The following is a 25,843-nucleotide window of genomic DNA, read 5'->3' as shown; positions in this document are numbered from 1 at the left end:
ACGAGGCATTTTTTAATAAACAATGCGTGGTTGAAAGTTGTGTTTCACACCACTATTCATCCTTAGCTTTAACTTCACATCAAGGCCAGTCTGTGACACCATTGAAGTCTGATTTGGGCACTAAAAAACTGTGGGCAAAATGATTTTCCTGGAGGGCTGTTACAATTATGTTTTTGTTTAAATTAAAGAAAAATTTACTTTGGGATGTTTTTTTATTCAAATACATGTAATTCTACAATTTTCAGGAATTTTCAACAATTGAATTCTCAGCTGGCCAACCTGTCCTTTTAGAAAAGTGAGTGGGGCTACATTTGATGTTATCGAGTAAAATGTCCAGCATCACTAAAACGTCTCAATGTCTGCAAAACCTGGTGTAATGACCATAAATTATAGCTATGGAATTCTTACTAAACGCTGAGGAAGTGACAACTTTTCTGGGATAAGTCTCATAAATGAACCACGTGCAGTGCAATGTTACAATCCTCGCATTATCAAGTGAAAGAACAAATAACAAGCTCGCTCTGCTTCTGGTAGAGTTAAGAACAGGACATGGCCAAAAACAGTTATGTGTTTGAGGGGTTCAAAATGTCTTAAAATTAAATTAGTATATCATGACACAATTGTGGTTACATTTAACAGATATCAGTGTGAACATGGTGAAGCCATTGTTAGCCAACTGAACTTTTATTTTTGTTTATAGGTTTTATAAAAAACATGCAATGTCTCTAGTATATTTAGGTTTGTATAATTTTCAAAAATGTACTTTCATAATTTCCATCATTATGTTTATCTTTCATAAAACTAATATCTTTCTTATTATCCTTACAAGTATCCAGACTAGGTAATGTAACAAAAGTGAAGTTGATGGAATAACAGATACCTTGACATCGCTATTGTATGAGACTTTTCTTCTTGGTCAGGCTCTGATTTTTGTTACAAAGGCGAATAAAAGGTTGTTTTTTAAATTAGGAATTGTGCTACTGGTGTTTGTACTGCATATGAACCAGTAATACAGTTTACAATTTTAATAAAAAGGTTTGAAATAGGTAAAAAAAAAAAATGGATCAAAAATAATATGGAAACGAAAATATATAATATTTAAAACGACAACTAATCGCGAGTTATACACGTCTAGAGATTTTATCATCTATCTTCCGAGGCTCGAAAAATATATTCAAAAGAATCTCAGTTAGTAACACACAAGGTTGGTAAATTGATTTAATGCGAAGGACTTGTTGGCTCAGAAACTGCCAGCGTTCACACGTCTTTACAGTAAAAACAAACTGTAGGGCTTGATTAAAGCAGCACATTCCAATGATTTGTTTTCTGCTGACGCTGGTACCTGATTTTGACTTGGGGTCATGTTCTGTGCACGTTGCAAATTTTACACAAGGTCCACCTCACCGGTAATATGCCTCACCATAATATGCCTCAACAGCATTAAGACCAGGTGTTCTGTACAACTTGAACCCAACATTGCCTCTATCTACTTACTAGGTTATAGATGTGCTTCTTGGCACAATCCGTCATTAATTGCAAGCAAAACAATTTTGTTGACTACTTGACTCTGATCCCTTCTCCCCGGAGGATGGTCTTGTTATTCATTCACTCATGTTCTTCCGCTTATTGCCTTAAGGCGATCACAAGGGGGAATTCAAAAAGGAATCCCCGTTATGAAAATGATATTCCAAATCAATTACAGCTCACCACATCATCCCCTGTCCTAACCCTCAACTGTCCCAAGACAAAATAACAACCCCGCCTCTATTTTAGAATCACCAAACGATTAATTGAAACGATTAAAGCTGAATTCCATTTCCGTTTTGTCCCGGTTAATCTTCTATTGACGGCTGGCACACAGAGGGCCTTTCTTTATTAATCTTTTATAAAGGTTATATTTTACTTTCAAAGTAATCATGAACAGTGATGATTTCGTATGTGTGTCGAACCCTTCACAATGATTAATCATATTTGCATTTACGTTCCGTTTATAATCTGGGTTTGTGTAGACTCAACAGTCTTCGAATCCTGTCCATCTCAGGGACACATGTTTGGGGAGCCCATCCGTGCTTCAAGTTTTTTTTTTTACTCCGCCAACTGTCGGAAATGTGAGCGAGAATGGTTTGTGCCGTTCAACATAGATTATGATTTTAGGGCAGTGGAAATAGCGAGATAGTTGCAAGTCAGAAGGTAAAAGATCACATGCTATCACTAGCTCAGTCTGTATTTTTTATTTTATTTTATAATTTGGTTTTGTATCTATATCTGCATCATAGTATAATTAAACCTGTTTGCACTTCCTGTCTAAATAAGGAGTATAAGCTACAGATCCAAAGTGTTGATTTTTACATGAAATTAATATTGTCTAAGTTAAGACCACTAGTTTCCACCATTTCTTTAATTGGAATAGGCAGGGAAATGTACTGGCACAAAAAGCCCTACCTAGGGTATTTCTTACTAGCAACTACTGCTTTACAACCATACTTATAACCAGTGTTGGGAAGTTACTTGAAAATTATAACCTATTGACTCTACTAGTTACTTAAAAGTAACTTGGTTACTTTAATTTTAAAGTAATGAGTAACTTAATGAGTTACTAGGGAAAATAACTTTCTGTAAGAAAGGGCTTAAGAAAGATTTGCCAAGTGTTCAGGCCAGTGTAAGTTTAGATGCAGAGGTTAATTTATTGAAAAAATGGTAAAAAAAAAGTAATGAAATAAACTAAAACAAACAAAACAAAAAATAAGGTTGCAAGGATCTTACATTTTGTGGCCAATACAAATAGCCGATACCAATTTTTATTTCTCCTAGGAAAAACACAGAATAATAACTTATACTTAACACTTAACGTTACAACCAACACGGCTTATAACATAATATTAATTTAAGAACAAGCACAAAAAGAAGCAAAATGTGATTTGTTCTTTACTCTTTTCATTTTCGATCATGTCATAACATTAGCAATACTGAGATTATGTCACTTGAACATGTCAAAAGTGATAAGCTAAAAATGATAACATAAAAAGATACATTCTAATCCAGAATTTTCATAAATAATTTAGGCTTCTGCAAACCATTTGCAAAAAATAAATGTTTGTTATAATTAGTGTAGCACCAACATTGCCAATTATACATTACATACAGAACTATGTATCATTGTAAGTAGGCAAGTACTACAGAAATTGGAAATGGAAAAGTCTATTCAATAAAAGAGGCTGTATCATGGAATACTGTTTTTGAATGTATTACAAGGCTGATATAACACAAAGCATGTGTGTGGGAGCAGTGTGATGGAATGACTATGAACAGCTGATTGTATAAAGGGGTGAAGATGAATAGATGGAGGTGGGCGGAACACATCGTGGTTGGTAAACAGGGCTGAAAAGGGAAAGCGTGGGCTTAGCTGATAATCACCTTATAGCTTATATGATATTTCTGCAAAGCAAAGAGGCATGCTCTGAAGACCACAAAGAAAGCTATTTTTATTTTTTAGCATCCCCTCAAATGCGCAGACAGGATGGATAGTCAGTAGCGCTACATAAAACCCTAGATTGCTTCATACAAAACTTGTAGGTGCCAGTGCAGCATACACATTAATTTAAACAGTCTTTCAGGGCATCCGAATAAAAGGGAAATGTTTCATTATAGCTGGCATTTTGCTAGGCTGTTGGCTGCATGATATCAAGAAACTCTGCAATTGTTGTGGACAATATTGCAATTGTGATTTATTTTTTTACTCTTGGATGAATATCAAAATTTACAAATAAGACACAAAAACTGCAAAAAAAGATATCACTTGAAAATGGGTTTTCTTCCGGATGTGACTTTACAGAAAAGTATTAATAAAATAGATATATCAAAGAAATACTGAAAAATGAAAAGTGCTGTCTTGCTGAAAAATAACACATTTTTAAAGAGTATTAATTGTAGTAAGAATGAATACATGTTATTTCTAATGAAAATACAGTATGTCAGCGAGCAATACAAAAACTGGAGGTATCTAGTAAATCTATAATGAAAACCCTCTCCCTTGCTTTTCGTCTATGGACTATATGAACATCACCTTTCAGGCTGGGACAAATCATTTCAGTTTTTCTTTTCATTAAGGATTGAACAGGGATTTTTTTATTTTAATAGAATTCTATGATAATGTAATTCCCATGATGATATTGCTTGTCATTTTATAAAGTGGCAGATCATGTATATCTATTATGTTTCCCTTTTCCCTGCTGACATATAATATATTGTTTTAAAGCAAGTTATAGATAATGCGGACTTTGACAGACAACGCTGAAAATATATACAATGTAAAAAGTGCTGTGAAAGTTAAAATATTGGGAGAATCAATACTGAGTTTCACAAAATATTTTGAGTGAAGCATCCAATTTCTTTTAATCAGCACGAGCAACAGAATGTGAATTTAATCCCCATTACGCCAAAGGTTCTTCTTTATGCTTAAGCAAGCAAAAAAGGGAACATTCCTGCAACACTTGTGAACATTGTCATTGAACATCTACTACTACTACAGTAATATACCTTCCTGTAGTCAGCAGCTTATGTAGGCTGACAAGAGAAGCCAGAGAAGTAGTGAATCAGTCTGACTGCCCCCTGCTGAAATCAGAGAAACCAAAAGAATGTTACAGCTTCTGTTAGTATCCCTACAACTGCTGCTGCCTCACAGCCAGTCCCAGTAAACAGTAGTAATGCTGCCGCTCTCTAGTTATCTGACAAACACATGCACAGTCAGGATAGGGCTGCCTCCTTTGCCTTCAGTCTTTGTGAACGCACGGATACACACAACCTGACACTGTACAGTCACACTGAATACATTTCTACAGCTGCAATAGCAAAAAGCACAAACTTGGCTCCGTTGTCATAACAGCTCCTTTATGTGACAGACTAAGGATCTGCTACCACAGAGCAAACACTCTTCAACCACCATAGGCTAACGCTAATAGAAATGGTTCTTATGTATATAGCTGTACACCAAGAAACCCATTCACCAAACTTTTTTAATTTAGATACCTTTCATAAAACGAATATCTTTCTTTAGACGTGTATAACCGGAGCCATCAAGGTTCATTAGTTCTTGCTCAGGGACACAACATAGCTGGGGTCTTCATTTTCATTATGATATGAATTTATATACCGCTAATACCAGCAAATAGCCCAAGCAACGTCTGGAACGTGCACGGCGGGAAAGTGTTTCAGCGGGGAACTGGGGGACCCATTTCACTGCTGCACAGCAACAACACAGGCTCTGCACAGGAAAGTTTTGAGCCTAGAATGGTTACCGGTGTAGGTACAATTTCGGTCCCCCCCACTTCCTACATGATGACGTCACACGCTGCATATGCAAACGTCTCTTTAAAATATTTTTTATGAGTCAAAGAAACGTCAATAGAACGTTTGCATGATACTTTCTACCACAACATTTATATTGACAGAAAGACGATGATCGTCAGCCAAATCACTTTCCGTTCTTTCATTTCCTGGTCTGACGATACCTGATACACGTGACTTCGACCCAAACGGAAGTGCCCGCGCTACATGTGACAAAGCCGCTGATTGGCTGAAACTGTTTTACTAAGAATAACGCACAACTGTACAATTCAATACAAACATTCGAGTTCGGATATAATTCGCTTTTCCAATAACAAAAAGGAATATTCCTCTGTCCATTACTCATTCTAACCGTCTGTAGTTCGGACCATAAACACCCCAGTAATTATTTAGTTTTAATTTCGAACATAATAGATAAAAATCGGATTTAGTTATCATTAGTAAAACGGTTTCAGTTTGTACTTGCGCGGGCACTTCCATTGGTGTCAAAGTCACATGTATCTTCAGACCAGGAAATGAAAGAAGATCGTCTTTTTGTCAATATAAATGTTTTATGAGTGGTAAAAATGCAAACATTCTGTTGATGTTTCTTTAACCTATAAAAAATATTTTAAAGAGATGTTCGCATATGCAGCATGTGACGTCATCATGTAGGAAGTGGGGGAACCGAAATTGTAGGGGGGGGGGATTGTACCTACACCGGCGAGAGCTCTCAAAGTGAAGCCCACGTTATTGCCTCATAGGAACTAATACCAAAAAGAGGGGCCACGTCCATGGTGTGGAAGTTCTTCAGTTTTAAAATGGTACGATGTGGACAAAACAACTATCTTTTGCAAATGCTGTCGAGAGAAAGCGGTAGCCGGCGGTGGCAACACTGGCAGTTTGCTTCACCACCTTAGCTGAAAACACGTTTTAGAGTACCAGGAGTTGTAGAGTACCCTCCACATCAACAGCTCAATCTGCAAGTAGCAGACATCCATTCGCGTTCGCTCACAGGACTGCTTATGAGAAAAAAAAGCAGGTGGGTCGAGATAAGGAACGCAATCACATTCCACCTTATCAAGAAGATGGTTCCTTTAAATACCGTAGATAATAATGATGGTTAACTGCATCGATTATGCAAACCATGTTCAATAAAAATGCTCTATATTGACTGCAACCATTGTCATTCTAATATTTAACTTAAGTACTGCCCCCCTATTGGCAACCATACTTTAAAGGGCTCATGTTTTTACCTGTCTGGGAATGAAAAAGAAAACATAATATATTACTTATGACAATAAATTAGGCTATTTAAGCCAATCGACCGCAGTATTTAAGGGTATCCATTTTTTTTACAGTGACATTAAAAGGTTGTCATACCGCCCAGCCCTAAGATGCATCCAGTGGTCTTTGTGCCCACTTGCAGCCTGGAACTCTCCCTTACTTAGAATTGAATACATAAGGTTTTAATTTGATCACATTCAAATCATCATCAAATCATGGAATTTCTGCTCCCCTTGTACCCCTGTCCCTTGGCCTGATCGAGTCGCCCGCCCACCTAAATTTTTCATTAAGGTCAGAACCATCTGCATTACATCAGTTAATGAGACCCTATGGCAACCATTAATAAATGGCACACCTGGCACAGTCCAACTCTCACTGGACATACGCCATCAAATAGATAGTGTAAACCGGTTTGGTAGTACACAAAAAACATGTGAAAAGGTTGAGCATACTCCATACAACCTTAAAAAGCCCTTTCAAGTGTGAATAAATCATCAACAACTACACCGCCCTCTCCTCATTAAGAGCAAGGGGTTCAGCTAACAGTTGGATCTTCTTCTGAAGTTCCACCGAATAGACCTAACCAGGCTGACGAGTAGAGCTGAACGATTAACTGCATTTGTGATACAAAAGCAATAATGCAATTTTATTGAATTGTATGTTAATTTTACTTTTACATAGTTACTTAGTCACGTGGCTTATGAGTGGTGCTGAGGAAAGCTGGGCAAAACAAGCGGAGAGAGAAGTCTCTTTTAACCCGTCGGTCTAGACAGAAGCTGCCAGAAAGGAGCAGAATATGACAGCTGAAGGGCTCAAATGCTTCCAGTGTCTTAACCACATGGAAGCATTGCAGTCCAATATCACAACGAAACCTCCTTATGACCGAAACTCGAAACAAACAGAAATAACTAGTAGTGAGTTCATTACACAGGAACAACTCACCTAACATGGTGATGGCAGCACAGTTAAATGAAAGAAACTATTGTAATGAAAGTATTGTGACATTTGCTGCCGGTGTGCGCGTGTGGTAACACAAACGTTTTTTTAATGTTTTGTATTCGTTTATGTATTTTTTGGATTGTTTAAGATGTATTTATGGATGTTTGTATAGATCAATAGATGCGGTATTGCTGCTGGACAGGACAATTTCTCCTTTGGGGGATCAATAACGTATTCGACCTATCTAATAGACCTCTTAAGATGATCTCAGGATAAAAGGTTTAGAATTCTAGTCATTATGTGGGTTTACAAGATACCAGAGGTGTCTTTTGAAACAAACAATCATATTGTTTCTATGCCAAGCTGCTCCTGTTGCAAAGCAAACATCCACAATGTAAAGTGAGGCAGAATGTCTGCATGCAGCCACTTGTATGCTCAAGAATTGACACTCAATAATTACATTAGTATTGACATATACTGCATGGTGGTGGATTTATTGAATTAATATTGAGAGTTTTCTGTCACGATCCTCAAACTTGGATCACTATTTGATATATGATCAACACGACTTAAAAGATAGTTAGTTAGTCAATTGTTTAAGTCACACACATGGAACTTAGCGCTGTCAGGCTTTATTTAACCAGTATTAAACTATGTATTGGATTGAGGCAGATTTCAATGATGAAGTCAACATTAACACAATAAAAAGAATGTTTGTTATTCTTGACTTTCACGTGGTTAACAGAAAGTGTTTCTCAACTCTAAAGAAAAGCAAGTCTCTCTTGTTTCTTCAATCTGCTCAAATTCTTTGTCATAATGCGTCTTTCGATGCTTAATAAAGTTACTGGTGTTGAATTTTCCAGCGTAATTTCTCCTCCAAACATCCGCACATTCTCTGCAGCAGCTGCTTCACAGGCGCAGGCGTGTGACATAAGCACAAATATAGTTATTAAACTGCTAGGATTAGATGCGTTGATCACAGCTTTTTCACAGATACCCAATTCGACCTTAAGACGCTGGATAGGACCGATATTCGATACCAGTATCGGATCCGTGCATACCTACTTTAAATGTATTTTGCACTCAATTGTGTAGTACAAGGGTACATTTTGCTTAGCAAATGTCTTCAAGATAATTGGCGTGTGCATATGTTTTTCTTTCGAGTGGGCACCCTCTGTGGTTGTAAAAGGATTTAAACCTCCAAAAGCCACTTGAATTGTGTTGAACTTTAGGTGGAATTACTGTACACAAGTAAGCGCATAGTTCTAAAAATAGAATGTTATTTCTAGTTAAAGACAACTTTTGTCAAAACCCAGCTCTCCTAACTAACTCACATGTTTCAGCCATAAGTAATTATGCCCAGCATTGTTGATACAATGAGTTTCTTGGAGGTGGAGACTTCTGGGATTGATGACAAGTGGTTACAAACCTTGATGCTTGACCAATCACAGCAGAGTAGGAGTGGTTGGGGTAAACAAGAATTAATCTCCAGAAAAAATGTATAGTGGGCAGGGCTTAAGGGCTTAATCTTTATTAAAAAAAAGAGTTTAGTACAAACAAACGCATACTGATGAGTAAAACAGGCTCCAAGATCAATTTAAGAAACACTTAAATCAACACATTAGTTGTCCATAAAGGAATATAAGAAGTTAAGAACTGTTAAGTTAACATTACAAAAAGGGTGTATTTTAAATCCATGAAGAGAAATAGTGAGTTGACTGCTGGTACCTCTCACTCTGTTCTTAAGCAACTCTGTTCAGTGAACTTTGGAATTCATGTAACAGCTGTTTTCTAAAGGAGACCTGGGGAACTAAAGTTGACTCACATTCATACCCTTTAAGATCGGATAGCAAAGTCAGAAATACACCTTTAGCAAAGTGTATTTAGCAAAGTATTCACATATACAAGTTGGCATCTTTGTAGAGGGATACTGGAGGATGGAACATGCCAAAACTTGCAGTGGGACATAACTCGCATACCAGAAATGAGGGGCTGGGCTCAAATTCAGTCCTTCACTGCAGATAAGAATAGTCGGTTCAGTTTTCATTACAAAATAAAGTATATACATTTCTTTTATGCGTAATGATTGAGCAGATGGAATAGACAGCACCCTGCTTTATATGACAATGTTTTAATAATTTAAACACAAAATCTGTATGTCAAATGTATGTAACTTACATGTTGTTATGTTTAATCACAAAAGAGGTATTTTTAGGTTACTTGGGAAAAGGGAAAAGTATGACCATCACTAGGTTTCTTATATCATTATGACATAAAATAGCAATAGGTAGAACTTATAAACAGTTCAGGTCTTAAGAGGTTTAATCCAACTCAACTTTACTGAGCTATTCAAGCATAACATTTTAATCAGCATTAGCAATAGAATGTGGTTTTGAAATCACAAAGGGCACAAATAAAAAAATAAGAAAAACAGCCATTCTACTTTGTGTGAGACAAAAAAAGTAGTTAACATTATAATTTATATCAGTCATCATATATCACTATTCTTTCTCTTGAAGAAAAAGTTAGTTATACAACAAGGCCTGAAGACAACTTATACTGTGATTAAAGGATTTTATTTTTACAATATATCAGGTAAATAAACATGTGTTAATCATTTATCTATGCATCATTTTGGTCTGGTCTACAGGGAAGGAAGGTTGACAGGATTTAAATTATTTGATGGCAATACTAGATGGAGAAATAAATAAATGCAGAAGATAATGAGCTTAAAGGGTTCTCGTCTTAGCCCTACCCCTCCGTCCCAATTCACCGTTGGATTTGATTTCATTGATTTATTTGAACTAGGACAATGCATATTCATCAATATGTCAGCATTCAGCAACAACATAAAAATGCCGGAGTTAACACATTACAGGTAAAACATAGACACAGACCATAGACAAGTTACATGTTAAGATTTTGAAAACTTTGGAACCAAAGAGAAAAGGAGAGAAATAAATAAAATAAAAGTAAAGGTGGGTAATCTAACTGTGAGTGCATGTCTGGTTAGTTTTCAACCATTGTTTCAGTGCAATTTTAAATCCTGAATAGGTTTCAGTTTCTGACATGGGCTAGTAGTCTGTTCCATGACAGTGTGGCTCTGATAGACCCCAACACTTGTCAAAATTTAGTGTTGTGCCTTTGTACGTTGTAGTCCCCTATGGTCAATGCTCTGGTGTTAACTCGACTGCTTTTTTTTTTTTTTACTTATAAAATCCATCAAGGGAGGGGGAGCAAGTTTAAAATTTGGCAAGCATCCATGAATATCTGATAATTATCAAAATCTAAAATGTTATACTAATGATACTATAGAGGCTTTTTGTCCAGAACTTTTAGTGTTCTCTGATGAGAGACTCTAATGGCTTCAGGATATTCTCTGACGTATGAGACCAAGTTGTATAACAGTAGTTTATGTGGCTGAATATCATGGCATGCAAATAGTTCTTTGCCGACTCTGTAGTGAGAAAAGGTTCAATATGTTTAATATTGGACACATTAAACTTATTTATATGCTGAATTTACTTGACATGCTGCTTGAAGTTCAAGTTAGAATCAAAGACTACACCAAGATATTTAAATTGTTTAAACTGTTGTTTTAGTGTAGAGAGTCTTGGAGCCAGTGCAACAATAGCATCATGGCACTAGAGAGAACTACAGAGGCTTCAAATGTTGTTTTTGCATGAACGTACAAAACAGTGTTGTCAGCATATAACTGTACCTTTACAGCTCTACACATCAGGAAGATTATTGACATATAGACTGAATAAAATTGTTCCGAATACTGAGCCTTGTGGGACACCAGCAGTGCATGCAAGAAAGGCAAGAGTGTGAAATATCCATTTGTACTACTTGTTTTCTGCCCGACAGATATGATTTTATCCAAGAGAGGACACCGTTAGAGAAATGTAAGAATGGAGGATGAAGGGGAAGGGGTAAGACGAAGGGCCAGCTAGAGGTTTTTTTTTTTACAATTTCCTACTATTACATTATTTTCTGTAATTAATTACATGTCTTAGCTTAGTTCCAGACTCATTTTAAGATGTATCTTGACATGAAGCTTATTGTATTGCAGTGCACCTATATATAGAGCCTAACAGCTGAGCTATATAAATGACATTGTAGAAAAAAAATCAAGTCTAACAAAGAAAACAAAAACATTGAGACCAAAAAAAGGGAAGGAAACAGGTGGTTCCATATCCCAACTTAACACAACCGTGCGACTAATTATAACATGAAGAGTGTAAACATCTTTTCAATGGTGGTCTTCAACACTGTTGCCGTCCTGTTAAATCTTGTACCGTATCACATAACCATGGTACAACTCAACTACACCTGTTAAACGATTGGCTTGACCTCTGCATTTACAATGAAACATGATAGGTTGTTTATGATGCGGGAGTAGATCATGCACCGGGTTAAGTTTGTCAGGTGATTCAGCATATTTAAAGAAGAGAAAATAATATCCAGCTATGCATGGTACTGTCACAGGGATAAAATAGTTACCCCCTTCAAGGGGAAGAATATGGTTACTTTATTGATATTTGATGATTAGTTAAAGTAGTAGCAGCACATTTATGTTTTGTATCGTCTTTGTTGCCGTTATATTGCAGTTTTCATTGGGCCCCCAAATAATAAAAAAAATGGTGACTGGAATGACATTAATGAATGAATCCTTAATAAGTGTTGCAGAACGTTGCATTTGTATTAACACAGTAACAAGAATTTAGGAAATAAAATGTATAGTAACACTTTAAAATGTTCCATGTTACAGTGAATGCTTTGCAAGTCATCACATGAATAAACTCAGAATATCAATATGCTATTAGAAATGAAAAAAAAACTTAATTCAAGTTTCATAATAACAGCCAATCATTATTCAGCAGTATCCAGTGTACATTTAGCTAGTACATATAGGATACCCACAAACAGTACGTTCTATGTAACAGTGAGTTAAATATAAACAAGTTGCTTCTTAAAGAGTTGTGAGAGACCCCTGCCTTGTAAAAGCAGGTGCAAATAGGCCCTTCCCCAAAACTATGAGCACCTGTGACCCGCTGCTTCACCCTATATAGCAGTTTCCACCATAATCCTTCCAATCCCCATACTTTGCCTTAATTAAATTCTTTAAATCAGTACACAAATCACACACATCTGTTCTGCACAATTGTGATAGCAGTTTAGGAAAGTAAGTAATGGTCATTTGTAAAGCGCCTTTCTAGACCAGGGTCACAACGCACTACAGTAGGTCTAGAGACAGGATATATAGATATATATATACTGTATATCTATATATCTATATATATATAGATATATATATAGATATACAGTATATACAGTATTTCTTGACAACAAGCAGCGGAAATAGGATGAGTTTGGTTCAGGATATTGTCTATTGTAAAACATTTATATCATACGGCACTTAAAGAATGGAGTTTTTCTTTCATGCGTTTAACAAAAATACAGTACATATAAAACTGAGAGGAGCTTAAGTGTTTTTTTTTAACATACTGTACATGTTGAGCTTCAAAACAACACACTATGGTTTTGCCCTCATAAACACTAAGGGAGATGATTGCAGATGATTAAATCACTTCAGCTTTAAAAGCAGCGGGAGTCAGCTGTATCCTCTCATCCTCAGTCATTGCAGGGATCTCACAAGATTTCAACAATAAACCATAAAGTAACTATGGTAACACATAAAATATGAGTTGCAAGCCAAAAAAACGATACAGTGCTGACAAATATCGATACAGTATCACGAAAAAGAATATCGCCATGATCGATATTTTCTAAAACCCCTCGTGAAGTTCACACTTACAATACATAGCAAAATAAAATGAACACGACCACCCTAACACCCACATCATTTTAGATTTTCCTTTCGATTAAATGAGATAAAAGACTTTAAGAATGTAAGATGCATTACATATCAGCATCACTAGCAAGAGGCAGCACAGACACCAACTGCGACCCAAAAGATGTGGCACGGATGGAGAACGATTACGTCACCGAAAATAGAGGACGCTTCATCACATTCAAGCTGAACATGATGACACACTTAACACCTTCATGGAGAACATATGAACCCAATCCTTTCCCTATTATCAAGAGAAATATTGTCTTCTACGCACTGGTAACAATGGATCTGTGTTGAAGCAAGAAACACGTTTTTAAATCAAAACCTTGTTGAATTGATCATACATTAAAAGCGTGCTAATAAAATGGTCATAAAGTGGACTTACAAATATGTCAACAATCTACAGTAGCCATGTATTATTATTAGTGGTATTCATCGATCGAGTTTTGGACGTTTAGCAGTTAAAGTGCGGCTACCATTTAACGCCAGTGAACTGTCACTAAAGGACTGCTTAGACACCACAATGAATAAGCTATGGAGGACCTGTTTAAGTGAGGCTTAGGTTGAATTTTCAACGAGCCTATACAAAACGGAACGTGAATGAACGCAACGAAATGCACACTGAAAACGAATATTACTGTTAAGTACCGTTTTGGAATGGAATCTGGTAGATTCTGAATGGAATAGCTTTAGCAGATAGACGAAACAATAGTGACAGATGAATATTTTATTTTTTTTAAATAATAATAATCCTGGCTGCAGGGTGATGTACTCCTCTTGTTTCTTTTTAGCAAAACTGTTTTTATAAACAGAAAGAGCCACGATAGCAGCGGTTTCCGCTGCTCTTTCGCTATAGTTGCCATTTTAGCTGCACAGGAACAACTTGGATTGAAGTGACAGCAGCATGCTAGCTGGCTAACGTTAGCTGGTGGCCTGTGAACGAGCGCATTTCTTACCGTCATAAACTGTTCCAGGGGCGTCCAGTTTTTAAGGAATATCTTTTCTTCTGTGTGGAAAAAATCGTATATGTAGGGGCGATGTGGCCCAGACATCCGAGATCAGTTCTTCCGCACCCGATGAAACCTCATCGTTATTAAGGTCACAGCGTTTGTTCATGAGCACACCGAGTCCGCCGCTCCTCCGAACACATCCACCCCAGCTACGAAGGGCCTTCTCCGGGCACGACTCTGCGACTCCGCTGGCGACGACGACGAATAATCCACACGGCAGCAGCAGCAGCCCCCGCAGTCACCCTCGACCGAAACATAGGCGTCCAGTCATTTCGAAGCGACGAAACGTGATCAGGAAAACCGACCTTCGGAAACGGTAGCGAGCAGCAGCTATTGAAAGAGTTTAAAAGGGCAATTTCACACATCAAACGATAGACTGTTGCGTTTCCGACTCCTCTGACATGCGTCAGCTCGTTGTTGTCTCTCTGTTCTACTGCAGCTGCAACACAGCAGCGGGCAGCGCAGCGACGTAATGGCGCAAACTGTGCGCACAGGGGCGGGGCTACGAGAGACGGGCGCGCTTTTTGTTTCTATATAAATAATATTGTGTAACGCGACCACAAATCGTTAAGTCACCTTTAGTCCAATGACTGCAACTTGATAAGTCAGTCACAAGAGTACTCCCAGAGCAAATACACGTTTCCTTAATAACCAAGTTGTGTTGTCCATGTTTTGTCTATCCTTAACTTATAAGCCTGACTTTTAATTCAAAAATAACCTTTAAACAAAGAAAAAGAATAACATATATGCGTCATTGAACAGAGAATATCACACTGAGATGAATACGATCTATTATTATTATTATTATTATTATTATTATCTCATACACCGTTAATACAGTGGAGATACTGTCATTAACCTTTGCACTTGGGGATGATACTGTTCAATTCAGCATTTATGAGGAGTATTTCGGATTTATTTTTTTTTAAAACCTTTTTTCATGTGGTTGTTTGTTTAATTTTGTAAGAATATACACTCATACACACAAAGAACTGGAAAGTAGAAGTCCCAACATAGGTTAATAACTTATTAACACACTCTGATCTGTGGTGCATTGTCTGTATTTCTATTTTACTGTCTTGGCCTCTATATCACATTTTGAGATTGATTAAGTATTGTTTATTTATGTATGTATCCTAACACTCCATTAGAATACATTTTTTACTAAAAGTCTAACTTTTACCGATATATCATTGCAATAGTAAACATAATATTTGCATTAATAGCCCCTTACGTTTATTTTATAAACCTCAACAGTTACACATATTCTATACCAAAATAGAACTTCAAATGATACAAATCCAGAACAAGCAAAGATTTTAATTAAAACAGGCAAACATTTAGTTATAGGAAAGAGCGATGCCGTTTCATAATATATTATATTATATATAATAAAATCACAGTGTTTCAGTTAACCATTGTGCGGCTTCTGGTTAAAAGGGTCAAGACCTCCACCACTGCATATGCACCTTATCCCAGAGGCAACACAAGGGATACCTCAAACACATTTGATTTTCCAGACACCCTGTAACCTTGACCCAGAGGCGCACAGTGGTTTCAAAACAGTGTGACCAGTATGGTAATCTGGGCTGTTACGACCTCTAGTGGAGGACCATTCAAATATAAATTGAGACCGTTTTTGTTGATTCAAGGAAACACAAAGAAGTGGAGTGTGAGAACAAGACAAAGGGCAACTGTAGCTTGAATAAACAGTGCATGGAGACAACAACTTGGTTGATGAACTTGTAATGAACTCAACAATCCTGTCATAGCCAACGGACATTTTAACTTCCATTTTGGTCATATTTGTTTTAGCCACACTTTTTGAAAATACATGGCGACTTGTATCAGCAATAATATGATAACTACCTGAATAAATTGATATCTATTGAATAAGCCTTGTAACACCTTATTAGACCTTTTCTTTATTTTGCATTTTAAGAATACCTTCTCTCCTGAATGTGTATGGAGCATGTTGTATTTGGAGCAGGTGAGCTGGGAACAGGTTCCCGTTGGGTGCAAACACAGTCTCTCCTTTATTGCCCATTTGTGCACGCAGAGTCTTATTTCGAGACAGGATCTTATTGTAAAACTCCACCCCACCTTTAGCATATTCATGTGAAACACCAGCTGCTCTTCTGTCTGAGGCATAATCAAGCCACTGACTGACCGCTCCTGACATGAGGTTATAGGAAACGGCTCCAAGTCCCAATGCTATAACATTTACAAGCCCTCGGAATAGAAGTGGACCAAAGCGTAGGGAAAATATCACCTTCAGCACCACACTGCTGACCCAAACTCCACTCAGACAGACGGGAGCCAAGGCTGCTTTCAGAAATGGCCCTCCAGACTGCAAGAAAGCGACTTCTCTTGCTATTGCAAACTTTTGAGCCTCAGAGGAAAGCACCAAAGATTCCTTTAAGGCTGCGGCCAAATCACTGTCCAACTCCATGTTCTTGTAACATATGACCATTTGGCGGTAAGTACTTCCACCAGGGTCATCTCCTGTAATGTCAAAATTGGCTGGAATGCCAATCTTGGCTCCGCCAGGGAGCCATGGTATACCGGCACTAACTGGGAAATAGCCAAAAGAGGCAAATGCAGAGAAGTTTCTGGGTGAGCTGGCACCAACGTCCTTTAGAACCTATGAATAAAAGAAATAAAAATTTCATTTTCGATAGTTTTTATATTTCTATAATAATTCATTTTCATATATATATATACAGTGAGACTGTACATAATATTTAATGTGCATTTTTACTCTGTATTTTCTTTATTGTTCAAGCGCTTTGTGACCCTGGTCTGAGAAAGGTGCTTTACAGATAATATTTACTTATTAACTTACTAATATTTATGGCAGCGAATCTCCAAAAGGGGAAGAAATAGATTTTAATCATATAATTTTATTTAATTTTTTTGTACTATTGAATGGTAAGCAATAACATTTTAGGATACATAATAAACAGCATATCATCATTTCACACACAATATAGCATGTTGTAGAATATCAAGAAAAAAAGACAGACATATCAATCATTTTGTTTACTTTACTGTTGTCAATGATAAAAAAATATCCTCCTTTCTGTATGCATTTTATGTATACTTATTCATTCTTTATATAAGGCAAAGAACATCACATTCACAAGTTTAAGATGTTGGTGTGTTCAAATTATCCTTGGTTTAATTTTAATCCTGTGAACGATCAGATAGAAGAACTTCAAGATTTCATGAGATCTTAGGGGTTATTCGCTCACCACTATTCACTTTTGTTGGCATTTCACAAACAAACACGCATGCACTTACAAAACACATGATTATTTTGTGCGTTACCTTTTTTCATTATTTTATTCTGTACTGCCACCACAAAAAAAAACATTGTGTATACAACACTGGCAATAAAGGTTTCCGATTCTTGTAATATAGACAACAGAGATCTTTTTTCCAAATATGAGAATTAATAAGGACAAACTCATATATACTATACTATATATAGCATTATTTGAAAGTGACAATCACATTAACTAAGAATTGTTGTCACCACAAATGTGACAATAAAAACAACAGAAATACCCTAATCTTTACCTGCTGGAAAATAGTCTGCAACTTCTCAGAGAGCACAACAGGCTCTCCTCGGTGCCAGCATTCATAGAGTTGACGGTAGGATGAGTCAGGGAAGACATGGTAGAACATTTTGGCTGCGAAAACGCCACTACAACTTGTGATGAGAAGTGGCATCCGGTATTCCCGAAGAAGCACACAGCACTTCAGGAAACGATATTGCATTTTGGCGTTGATATGTCTGATGGTTGCAGATTTTTAAGGCAACATCTGTGCAAAACAAAATATAGTTAGGAACAGTTGGAAAAGTTATTACTTATACATTTGCAATCTCTTTAAATATATGAACTACATTTAAATTGCATTGCAGAGGGTGGCTTTGGGCATCTGTTATATAGTTTAAATATGTGTTATTTTATGCTTTGACAAGATCCCATGACACATGCGATTCATAGAATATACTTAGACATCCTTTTTTGTCATTCTGGATTCACAAAGTGTACACAGAACGAAATTGTGTTTGCAATTCTGGCTCCGACAAGTTATAAAGTGCAAAGATTTAGAAATAAATAGCATCTACTGCGTCTACTAAAATAGGTGAGAGAAGCATTTTTTAAATAATTTAGAAACCGTTTGTTGTAATAACAACCTGTAATTAAAACCTCGCCCATAAAAACATTATTAAAGATAAGTTAAACGATCAATTCAGCATTTGACTTGGCAGTGGTCTTCAACATAACAACATCACTTAGTTGGAGTTCAGCAGTCTGATTGGCTGCAGGAAAAACTGTGTTCTACCCCGGAAGCTACGGAAGCTCTTCCCAGAGGGCAGCAGGGAAAACAGGCAATGATGGGGTTGTGTGGAGTCCTTAACAATATTCCTAGCAGCGCTTTACTGCGATGGCCTGAAGATGACCAGCAGATGTAAGCGATCGTATGCCGTCTTGGTACTAGCGTTAACCGATTTGAGCAAACTACACGACGGATGTTGGCCAGTAATAATAGCTTCATCTGAAACTTTGTCATGAACCGGTGCAGCCAGACAGGGCGCCGCCATACATTTAACTCCTATGCCCTTTCAATAGACCAAAGTTATATTCTTACAGTGACACTTCAGTATACATTTAGCAATGCAAAGTGTCCATTAGTAAAAACGGTACATCAGTTGTCACATTAAAGATCTTGTACGTAAAACTACTCACATGTTCTCCACATTATATTAAGGTCTCAAGATCTCGGCAGCCTACAGGGACCAGTTTGCGCATGCGCTGGAGCGTCGCACACTTGACACGTCACTCTGGATCGTCATAGGGACAAAAAGCCTTGAGAGCGATTTGAAACTCTTCACCAGATTACAGCGTCAAAGCAAGCGCCGACGGTAATTTAAAAATATCTACCTGCTGCAGGACAAGACCAGAAGTATTTTGTACACATCGCTATAATTAAAGGAATAAATAATAAATAAATGTTTGTTGGGACAGAGAATAAAAGACTCAAAATCACCATGATGATGGTAAGTTAGCAATGTGCCTGTAAAGGATGACTATTTACATTTGCTGTGTAACACTGTCACACAACCTGCTGAGGATCTGCATCTCCATCAACTGTCCTGTGGTTTCAAGACTTGAAACAGACGTGGAGAGTTTAAGAACAATGGTTTGTATAGCATGAATTAGGCTATGTCTTGCATCAACTCCCTAGTCTTGTCCTCCAACATTGATCCCTTCTCTGTGGTGACAGGTTGACCTGAAGATGTGAGGCTGGTTTAAAGTCGAGTTAATGGTACTTGAAGCAGGTAAACATTGAACACCAAACACAACCAGCCACAGGAGAGATGGTGCTATTTTAAATGAAATTATAACTTAACTAAGACTTAAGTAAGTAATAAGTTATGTTCCACGGAGATGCTTGCAGAGAAAGATTGACTTTGCTTAGTCACGGTGTCACTGCCCTAATATCTTCCCTGGATTCCTGTCACACAAATCAATCAGGATCCAGGCAAGATGGCGGAATCGAAGCACATGAAACTTTGAGCTCCCTCTGCCTGTCCCAGTTTTGATGATTAGTTTTCTTGCAGACTGGAACTTTAATGCTGATCTGGAATTTTACAAGTTAAACATGAAAATGTATGATTATCACAACTTTGTTATTAAAAATGAAAACTTCAACCGACACGAAAGGACCTTTGTTCCCAACCAAAAGTCCATCTAACCTCAAAAAGTGGGGGTAGACTCAGGGGGGAGAAGGTATTAAGTTGTTCTTGAAGCGATTAAACTACTTACCAACAAGCCCAGTATTAAGAAATTTGTGATACCCCTGGGCCCTAAATCTCACAGTTGCCCCAAACCCCAAACTACGTTTATTTATTACATATACTCCACGTTATTGTTATGATTTATTAGTTTATTATTATTATTATTATTATTATTATTATAACCATGACAACTGACGTTTGAACAACACTTTAAAAACAACAACAATAGCATATTCAAATATAAAGCTGTAATGTTTCAAATATACGTTATTAAATGAAGGCCACATATTAATTTAATAACAAATCATGTAACAGTGATGCAAATGAAGACACAAATATATAAATGGCAGAAATAACCATCTTAACAACAGCAGCATGATTTCACATTTGAACACATTTGAACTCAAAAGGATAACAAATTCTGGATTAACCAGTGGGGTGTAAATATTATTTTTGATCATGGTCCCACTAGATTGGTAGTCAGGCTATTTTGTTTCATCACTTACCTGGCAAACCTCTAACCTCAAAGTGTAGCAACAATTGTAGATGGATAATCTGTTTTTTAAAATGTGATGAGCAGTATATTATTGTTGGAAATGTATATGATTACAACAACCCTGTGCAAAACAAACAATTTATTTCTGAGATTTAATGTGTCATTAAAAACATTATCACTTATCCAGCAGCTTATTTAATAATGATTTTAATATGGTTTATGACGAATACCAGGATAAATGGCATCCTATGAGTCAGAGTCATTCATACAACACCATATTCATCCATTTCTGTGGCAACCATAACATGCTGGATCCATGATATTATAGTTATATCTGGCTTGTATGGCCAATTATTTCCATACACACCATCCTCCAGCCCCACCACCTACTTCGACAAGACATCCGCCTTTCCACGACCACGTGCGAATAATGCTCCGTCCATTTTCGTCACATATTCTTCATGTGCAAAGACATGTGTAAGCTCTGATGTGGGTTTTAAAAGCCGTAGTCAAGTTCTGAGTCGTTATCGGTGTAACCCAAACAAACAAGTTGGTGGCAGCATTCTTACGTTGGATGGAGATTTTAACAAGCAGATGACTTTGAGAGTGATGAAGTGAACGTGGAAGTAGCTGTTGAATCATCGCCCTTTTCGCAGTGAACAAAAGGTAGGGACCGAAAGGAAGCTATTCTGGGTGAGTCTATGCGGCCCACTGTCTGCATTGCTCGACAAAATTGTACATGCTGCAGTTCTGCCGTCAACCACCATTATACAAGAGAATACAAAAAAAAACGTGTGCCCTCAAGAGGACATGCTTTCTTTACAGAGAGAACTGTTCGATTTCCTCCAGAAAGGCCCCATCACACACTTTTACGGCTCAGAGATGAAAGTGTTTCTTTTCCCAGTTCTTCCTGGTTACAAAAAAATAGGCAGGATGAGACTGATCCTGGGTCTTTATTGCAACCCCTCTTTTCAACTATTTTTTTCAATAACTATAGAATTTATGTCTATAGACAAAATCCTTCATATTTAGATTAGATGTGTTTCTTGCAGGTATATGATATTAGCATTCATTTTCTTCATTTTCAAGATACCATCTGTCATCTGTATCATCCATATCGTCATATCATCCATCCCATTGACATGTGCGTTATATTGCTCATTTGATTATTAGACATTTTTTTATTTTACTCTGGATGTTGCAACCAAAACTTTCACTTGGGAAGATTCTATAATAACAAAAGAATAAACAAAAGAACATGAAAAATAGGCTTTTGCCTCCCATTCAGCCTTGGTGGGTTGAGGGGTAAAGCCCTGCTTGCCTGGCTAACTAGAGCTGTTGACGCGTCTGAGATCTTCTGGTCCATGTCGTCAGGATGGCCAAGGACGAATACAAGAGGAAACTGGAGGAGCAACTGGCGCAGGGCAACACAAGGGATGTGTGGAAAGGCCTGAAGAACATCTCAGGTCATGGCCAGAGTGGAGCCAGAGCCACAGCAGGGGGAGACCAAAGATGGGCCACTGAACTGAACCAGTATTTCAACCGGTTTGATCAGGGCCCCCCTCCCCCCTCCACCTCTGCCCCTCACTCTTCACAAAGCTGTTTTTCCCCTGCTTCAGCCCCCTCCCCCCAACTGTTCTCACCTCCAAGCCACCTTTCTCCCCCCCAACACGCCCTACTGCCTCAGCTGCCCAACCCCCCACAGCCACCTCTCTCTGTTACATCTGAACAGGTGAGGAGAGAATTAAGGCGACTGAAGATCAGGAAAGCTGCTGGACCAGATGGACTCAGCCCCAGACTGCTCAGGGACTGTGCTGATCAACTTTGTGAGTTGGTCACACACATCTTCAACCTGAGCCTCAAACTGGAGAAGGTCCCGGTCCAGTGGAAGACCTCCTGTGTGGTTCCGGTTCCCAAGGCGGTACACGCGAAGGAGCCGAGCCACTTCAGACCAGTCGCCCTGACCTCCCATCTGATGAAGACCTTGGAGAGGCTGGTACTCCGCGAGCTACGCACGACGGTGAGCTCTGCGTTGGATCCGCTGCAGTTCGCCTACAGGCCAAAGATGGGGGTGGATGACGCCGTCATCTACCTGCAGCACCGGGCACTGACTCATCTGGAAGCCGCCGGTAGCACTGTGAGAGTCATGTTTTTTGACTTCTCAAGTGCTTTCAACACCATCCAGCCGGCGCTGCTAAGGAAGAAGATGGAGGACGCAGGAGTTGGGACACAGCTGGCAGCATGGACGATGGACTACCTCACCAACAGGCCGCAGTATGTGAGGCTGCAGGACTGCAGGTCTGAGGTGACCATCTGCAGCACCGGGGTGCCTCAAGGGACAGTGCTGTCACCTTTCCTTTTTTCCCTCTACACGGCGGACTTTACCTATGACTCCAGCAGCTGTCACCTCCAGAAGTTTTCCGACGACTCGGCCATTGTGGGCTGCGTGTCTGGGGGGGGCGAGCTGGAGTACAGGTCAGTCATCAAGGACTTTGTTGACTGGTGTGAGAGCAACTACCTTTGCTTAAACACCGGTAAGACAAGGGAGATGGTGATTGACTTCAGGAAAAAGTCTCCACCACATCAACCGGTGAGCATCCGGGGCTCGGACATTGAGCTGGTGGACAGCTTCAAATACCTGGGTGTTCACCTCAACAATAAACTGAACTGGTCCACACACATCAACGCCGTGTATAAGAAGCTTCGGAGTGTGCAGACCACTTTTAAGGACCTTTTATGACTCTGTGGTAGCCTCTGCTATCCACTACGCTGTGGTCTGCTGGGGAGCAGGCAGCACGGACCGGGACAGGAAGAGATTGAACAGGCTGGTCACGAGGGCCGGCTCTGTCCTGGGCCGCTCGCTGGACTCGGTGGAGGAGGTGGGAGAGAGGAGGACACTCTCCAGACTATCCTCCATCAGGGACAACGCTCTCCACCCACTGCACCTGACCGTGGAGGAGCTGGCCAGCTCCTTCAATGGCAGGCTCAGGCACCCCCAGTGTAGGACGGAGCGTTATAGAAGGTCCTTCATCCCAACTGGTGTCAGGATGTTTAACTCTCTACTTTAAATATCCTGATGCTAATCCGTAGCGTGTTTTTCTTCTTGTGTGCTTTTTATTTTATTTTTTTTCCGTTTTTTATTTCTATTTTATTTTATTTTTATTCTATTTTATTTTGTTAATAGTGTCAAATTTCTAATTTTGTAAATAATTTGTATATTCTTAAGATTGTTTTATTTTGTATTATCTCTTTTATTATTTCTTTTTTCCTTGCACTTTATTTTTCTCAACTGCGCTGTTGTGAAAGTGTGTTTCCCCTCTGGGGATGAATAAAGCTTTTCTATTCTATGTCACTTGTTAACTAACAAGTTGTTAATTCCTTTCCATATCCATTTCAAAAGATGAGAATTTCATTTTTGTAAGTAAGTTAGTAATAGTTATTTGTAAGGGGCCTTTCTAGACCAAGGTCACAAAGCGCTTGAACAATTAAAAGCAATACACAGTTGAAAATACATACACATGGAAGTCAGTTGTTTTCCCATCAGGAAGTGGGCTGGTGTCAGCGGTTGTGTTCAACTGTGCACAAATGTCAAGGGCCTTGAGTTTATGATATACCCACTTCTGACAATATGGTGCACATCTCTTGAAAGTTGAGTGAAGCTCTCCCAAGAATCTTCTTCAGGCATATCTTCATTGATCTGACAAGTCTCTCCCAGAATCCGCCCCACCAGGCTGCTCGCTCTGCGATTAACTTCCAAGTGATGCCTCTTTCTGAGAAGAACTCTAGCAAATGGGTTCCTTCCAGAGCTCTTTAAGGTCCTGATCAGCTGTCTTGAACCTTCTTGCATTGTCTGAGTAGATTATTTTGCATAATCCTCTTCTGGAGAAAGATCTCTTTAACGCAACATTGCCTCTGTTGACTGATCTGAGCACAGTGTTCTTGACTAGCTGCCTTGCTCTAGAATCCAGTATCACTCTCTGACTTGCACAAGAGTGTCTCTCACTCCTGAATGCAACACCTTTTCATGACAGCACTGTATTAGCAGTTCTTAGTACCTGTGTTTATTGTGCACAATCCATGGGTGCTGCTCTCTGAAAGTGAAGTCGGACTGCTGCAGCCTTCCTTCCACACTAAGCAGCTGGTGTTCATCCAGAAACGGGTTGAGTTCTTTGATCTTGCAGTCATTGTTTAGTCTCTTTCCTGCCTTCAGTTGGTTTATTTCCTGGCTAAAACTCTGGGTTTGAGTTCTCTTGATCCAGTACTTTTCTGCCACAAAGATCTCATCAGCAGTCAGTTCTCCTCTTGTCTTCGTTTTAGTTTTAGCATTGGTTATAAATCTTTTCATACAGGCTGTCACTCTGAGGACTCTTTTCAGCTTGCTGTACCATTCCAGTTCCAACAATGTTTCAACTGGGTCTGTGTCGTTTAAGGCTAGTTGCCCTGTGATCTGGGGACTAGACTTTAGTTCTGCATTCACTTTCACTGGAATGTCTTCATTTTCAGTCTCCTTTGACTGATCAAGTAATGTCATAACGCTGGGTCCCTTCCACCATAGCTGGTTCTGGATCAGACTTTCAACACTTAAAGTCAGGTGGATTGATCTTCACTGCAATGTGTGACCATGTCTCAGGGTTGGTCAGTGACTGGATTTCGGTCACTCTGTTTGCAACAAACTGTTTCCCCTTCTGAGCTGAGCTACAAATCCAATACAGCACAATCATAGAATCGTTCCACATTCTTATCTGATGCGGTTCCAGTCTTAGGGTGGTGAGGTTTTTGGCGAGTCTTGCTCCAATCACAGCTCCCATGAGCTCCAGGTGTGGCTGTGTCAACTTCTTGAGAGGGGACACCCTGGATTTGGACGCAACTAGACCCATTGTAAGTTCTCCGTCTGATGATTCCCCTTGTAAGTAGGCGGAAGCACTGTAAGCTTGTTGACTTGCATCACAGAACACCAATAGTTTCAGGACATGTTTGTTTTCTGGCTGCATGTTTATTCGATACCACCTTAGGATGGCAAGCTAGGGTGTGGTCTGTTGTGCTCTCCAGCCATTTCCTCTCCAGCTCCTGGGAGTTAGTCATCCACTTGCAGAGGTTCATGCCTGCCAGTTGACAGT

General features: G+C 38.7%; 2 protein-coding genes across 2 annotated transcripts in view; both read right to left on the bottom strand.

Annotated features, from left to right (window-relative positions):
• Positions 1-14,840, bottom strand: part of ptpn4a (protein tyrosine phosphatase non-receptor type 4a) — a 46,709-nt gene extending 31,869 nt beyond the window's left edge. Inside the window, exon 1 of the mRNA XM_087803716.1 lies at positions 14,365-14,840. The gene's annotated coding sequence lies outside the window, so the exon portion shown is untranslated. The remainder of the gene's footprint in view (positions 1-14,364) is intronic.
• Positions 14,841-15,816: 976 nt separating this feature from the next.
• On the bottom strand, positions 15,817-19,230 carry tmem177 (transmembrane protein 177). The gene is made up of 3 exons (XM_087804199.1): positions 19,179-19,230; positions 18,001-18,246; positions 15,817-17,062 (listed from the first exon to the last, which is right to left on the bottom strand). Exons 2-3 carry the CDS (start codon positions 18,199-18,201, stop codon positions 16,331-16,333), a joined length of 933 nt encoding a protein of 310 aa, XP_087660325.1. The 5' UTR covers positions 18,202-18,246; positions 19,179-19,230; the 3' UTR covers positions 15,817-16,330.
• Positions 19,231-25,843: the final 6,613 nt, after the last annotated feature.

Source organism: Callionymus lyra, chromosome 12 (genome assembly GCF_982586985.1).
Source record: "Callionymus lyra chromosome 12, fCalLyr1.hap1.1, whole genome shotgun sequence".
In the NCBI taxonomy this organism is placed as follows: Eukaryota; Metazoa; Chordata; class Actinopteri; order Syngnathiformes; family Callionymidae; genus Callionymus; species Callionymus lyra.
This window is presented reverse-complemented; position numbering and strand designations above follow the sequence as displayed.

What these genes read in the sequence shown, in the direction of transcription:
- tmem177 (XM_087804199.1), bottom strand. Translation starts at nt 18,201, where the DNA reads ATGCAATATCGTTTCCTGAAGTGCTGTGTGCTTCTTCGGGAATACCGG. An exon ending in TGCAGACTATTTTCCAGCAG is followed by an intron (nt 17,063 to 18,000) that starts GTAAAGATTAGG and finishes TTTTATTCATAG; the next exon opens with GTTCTAAAGGACGTTGGTGC.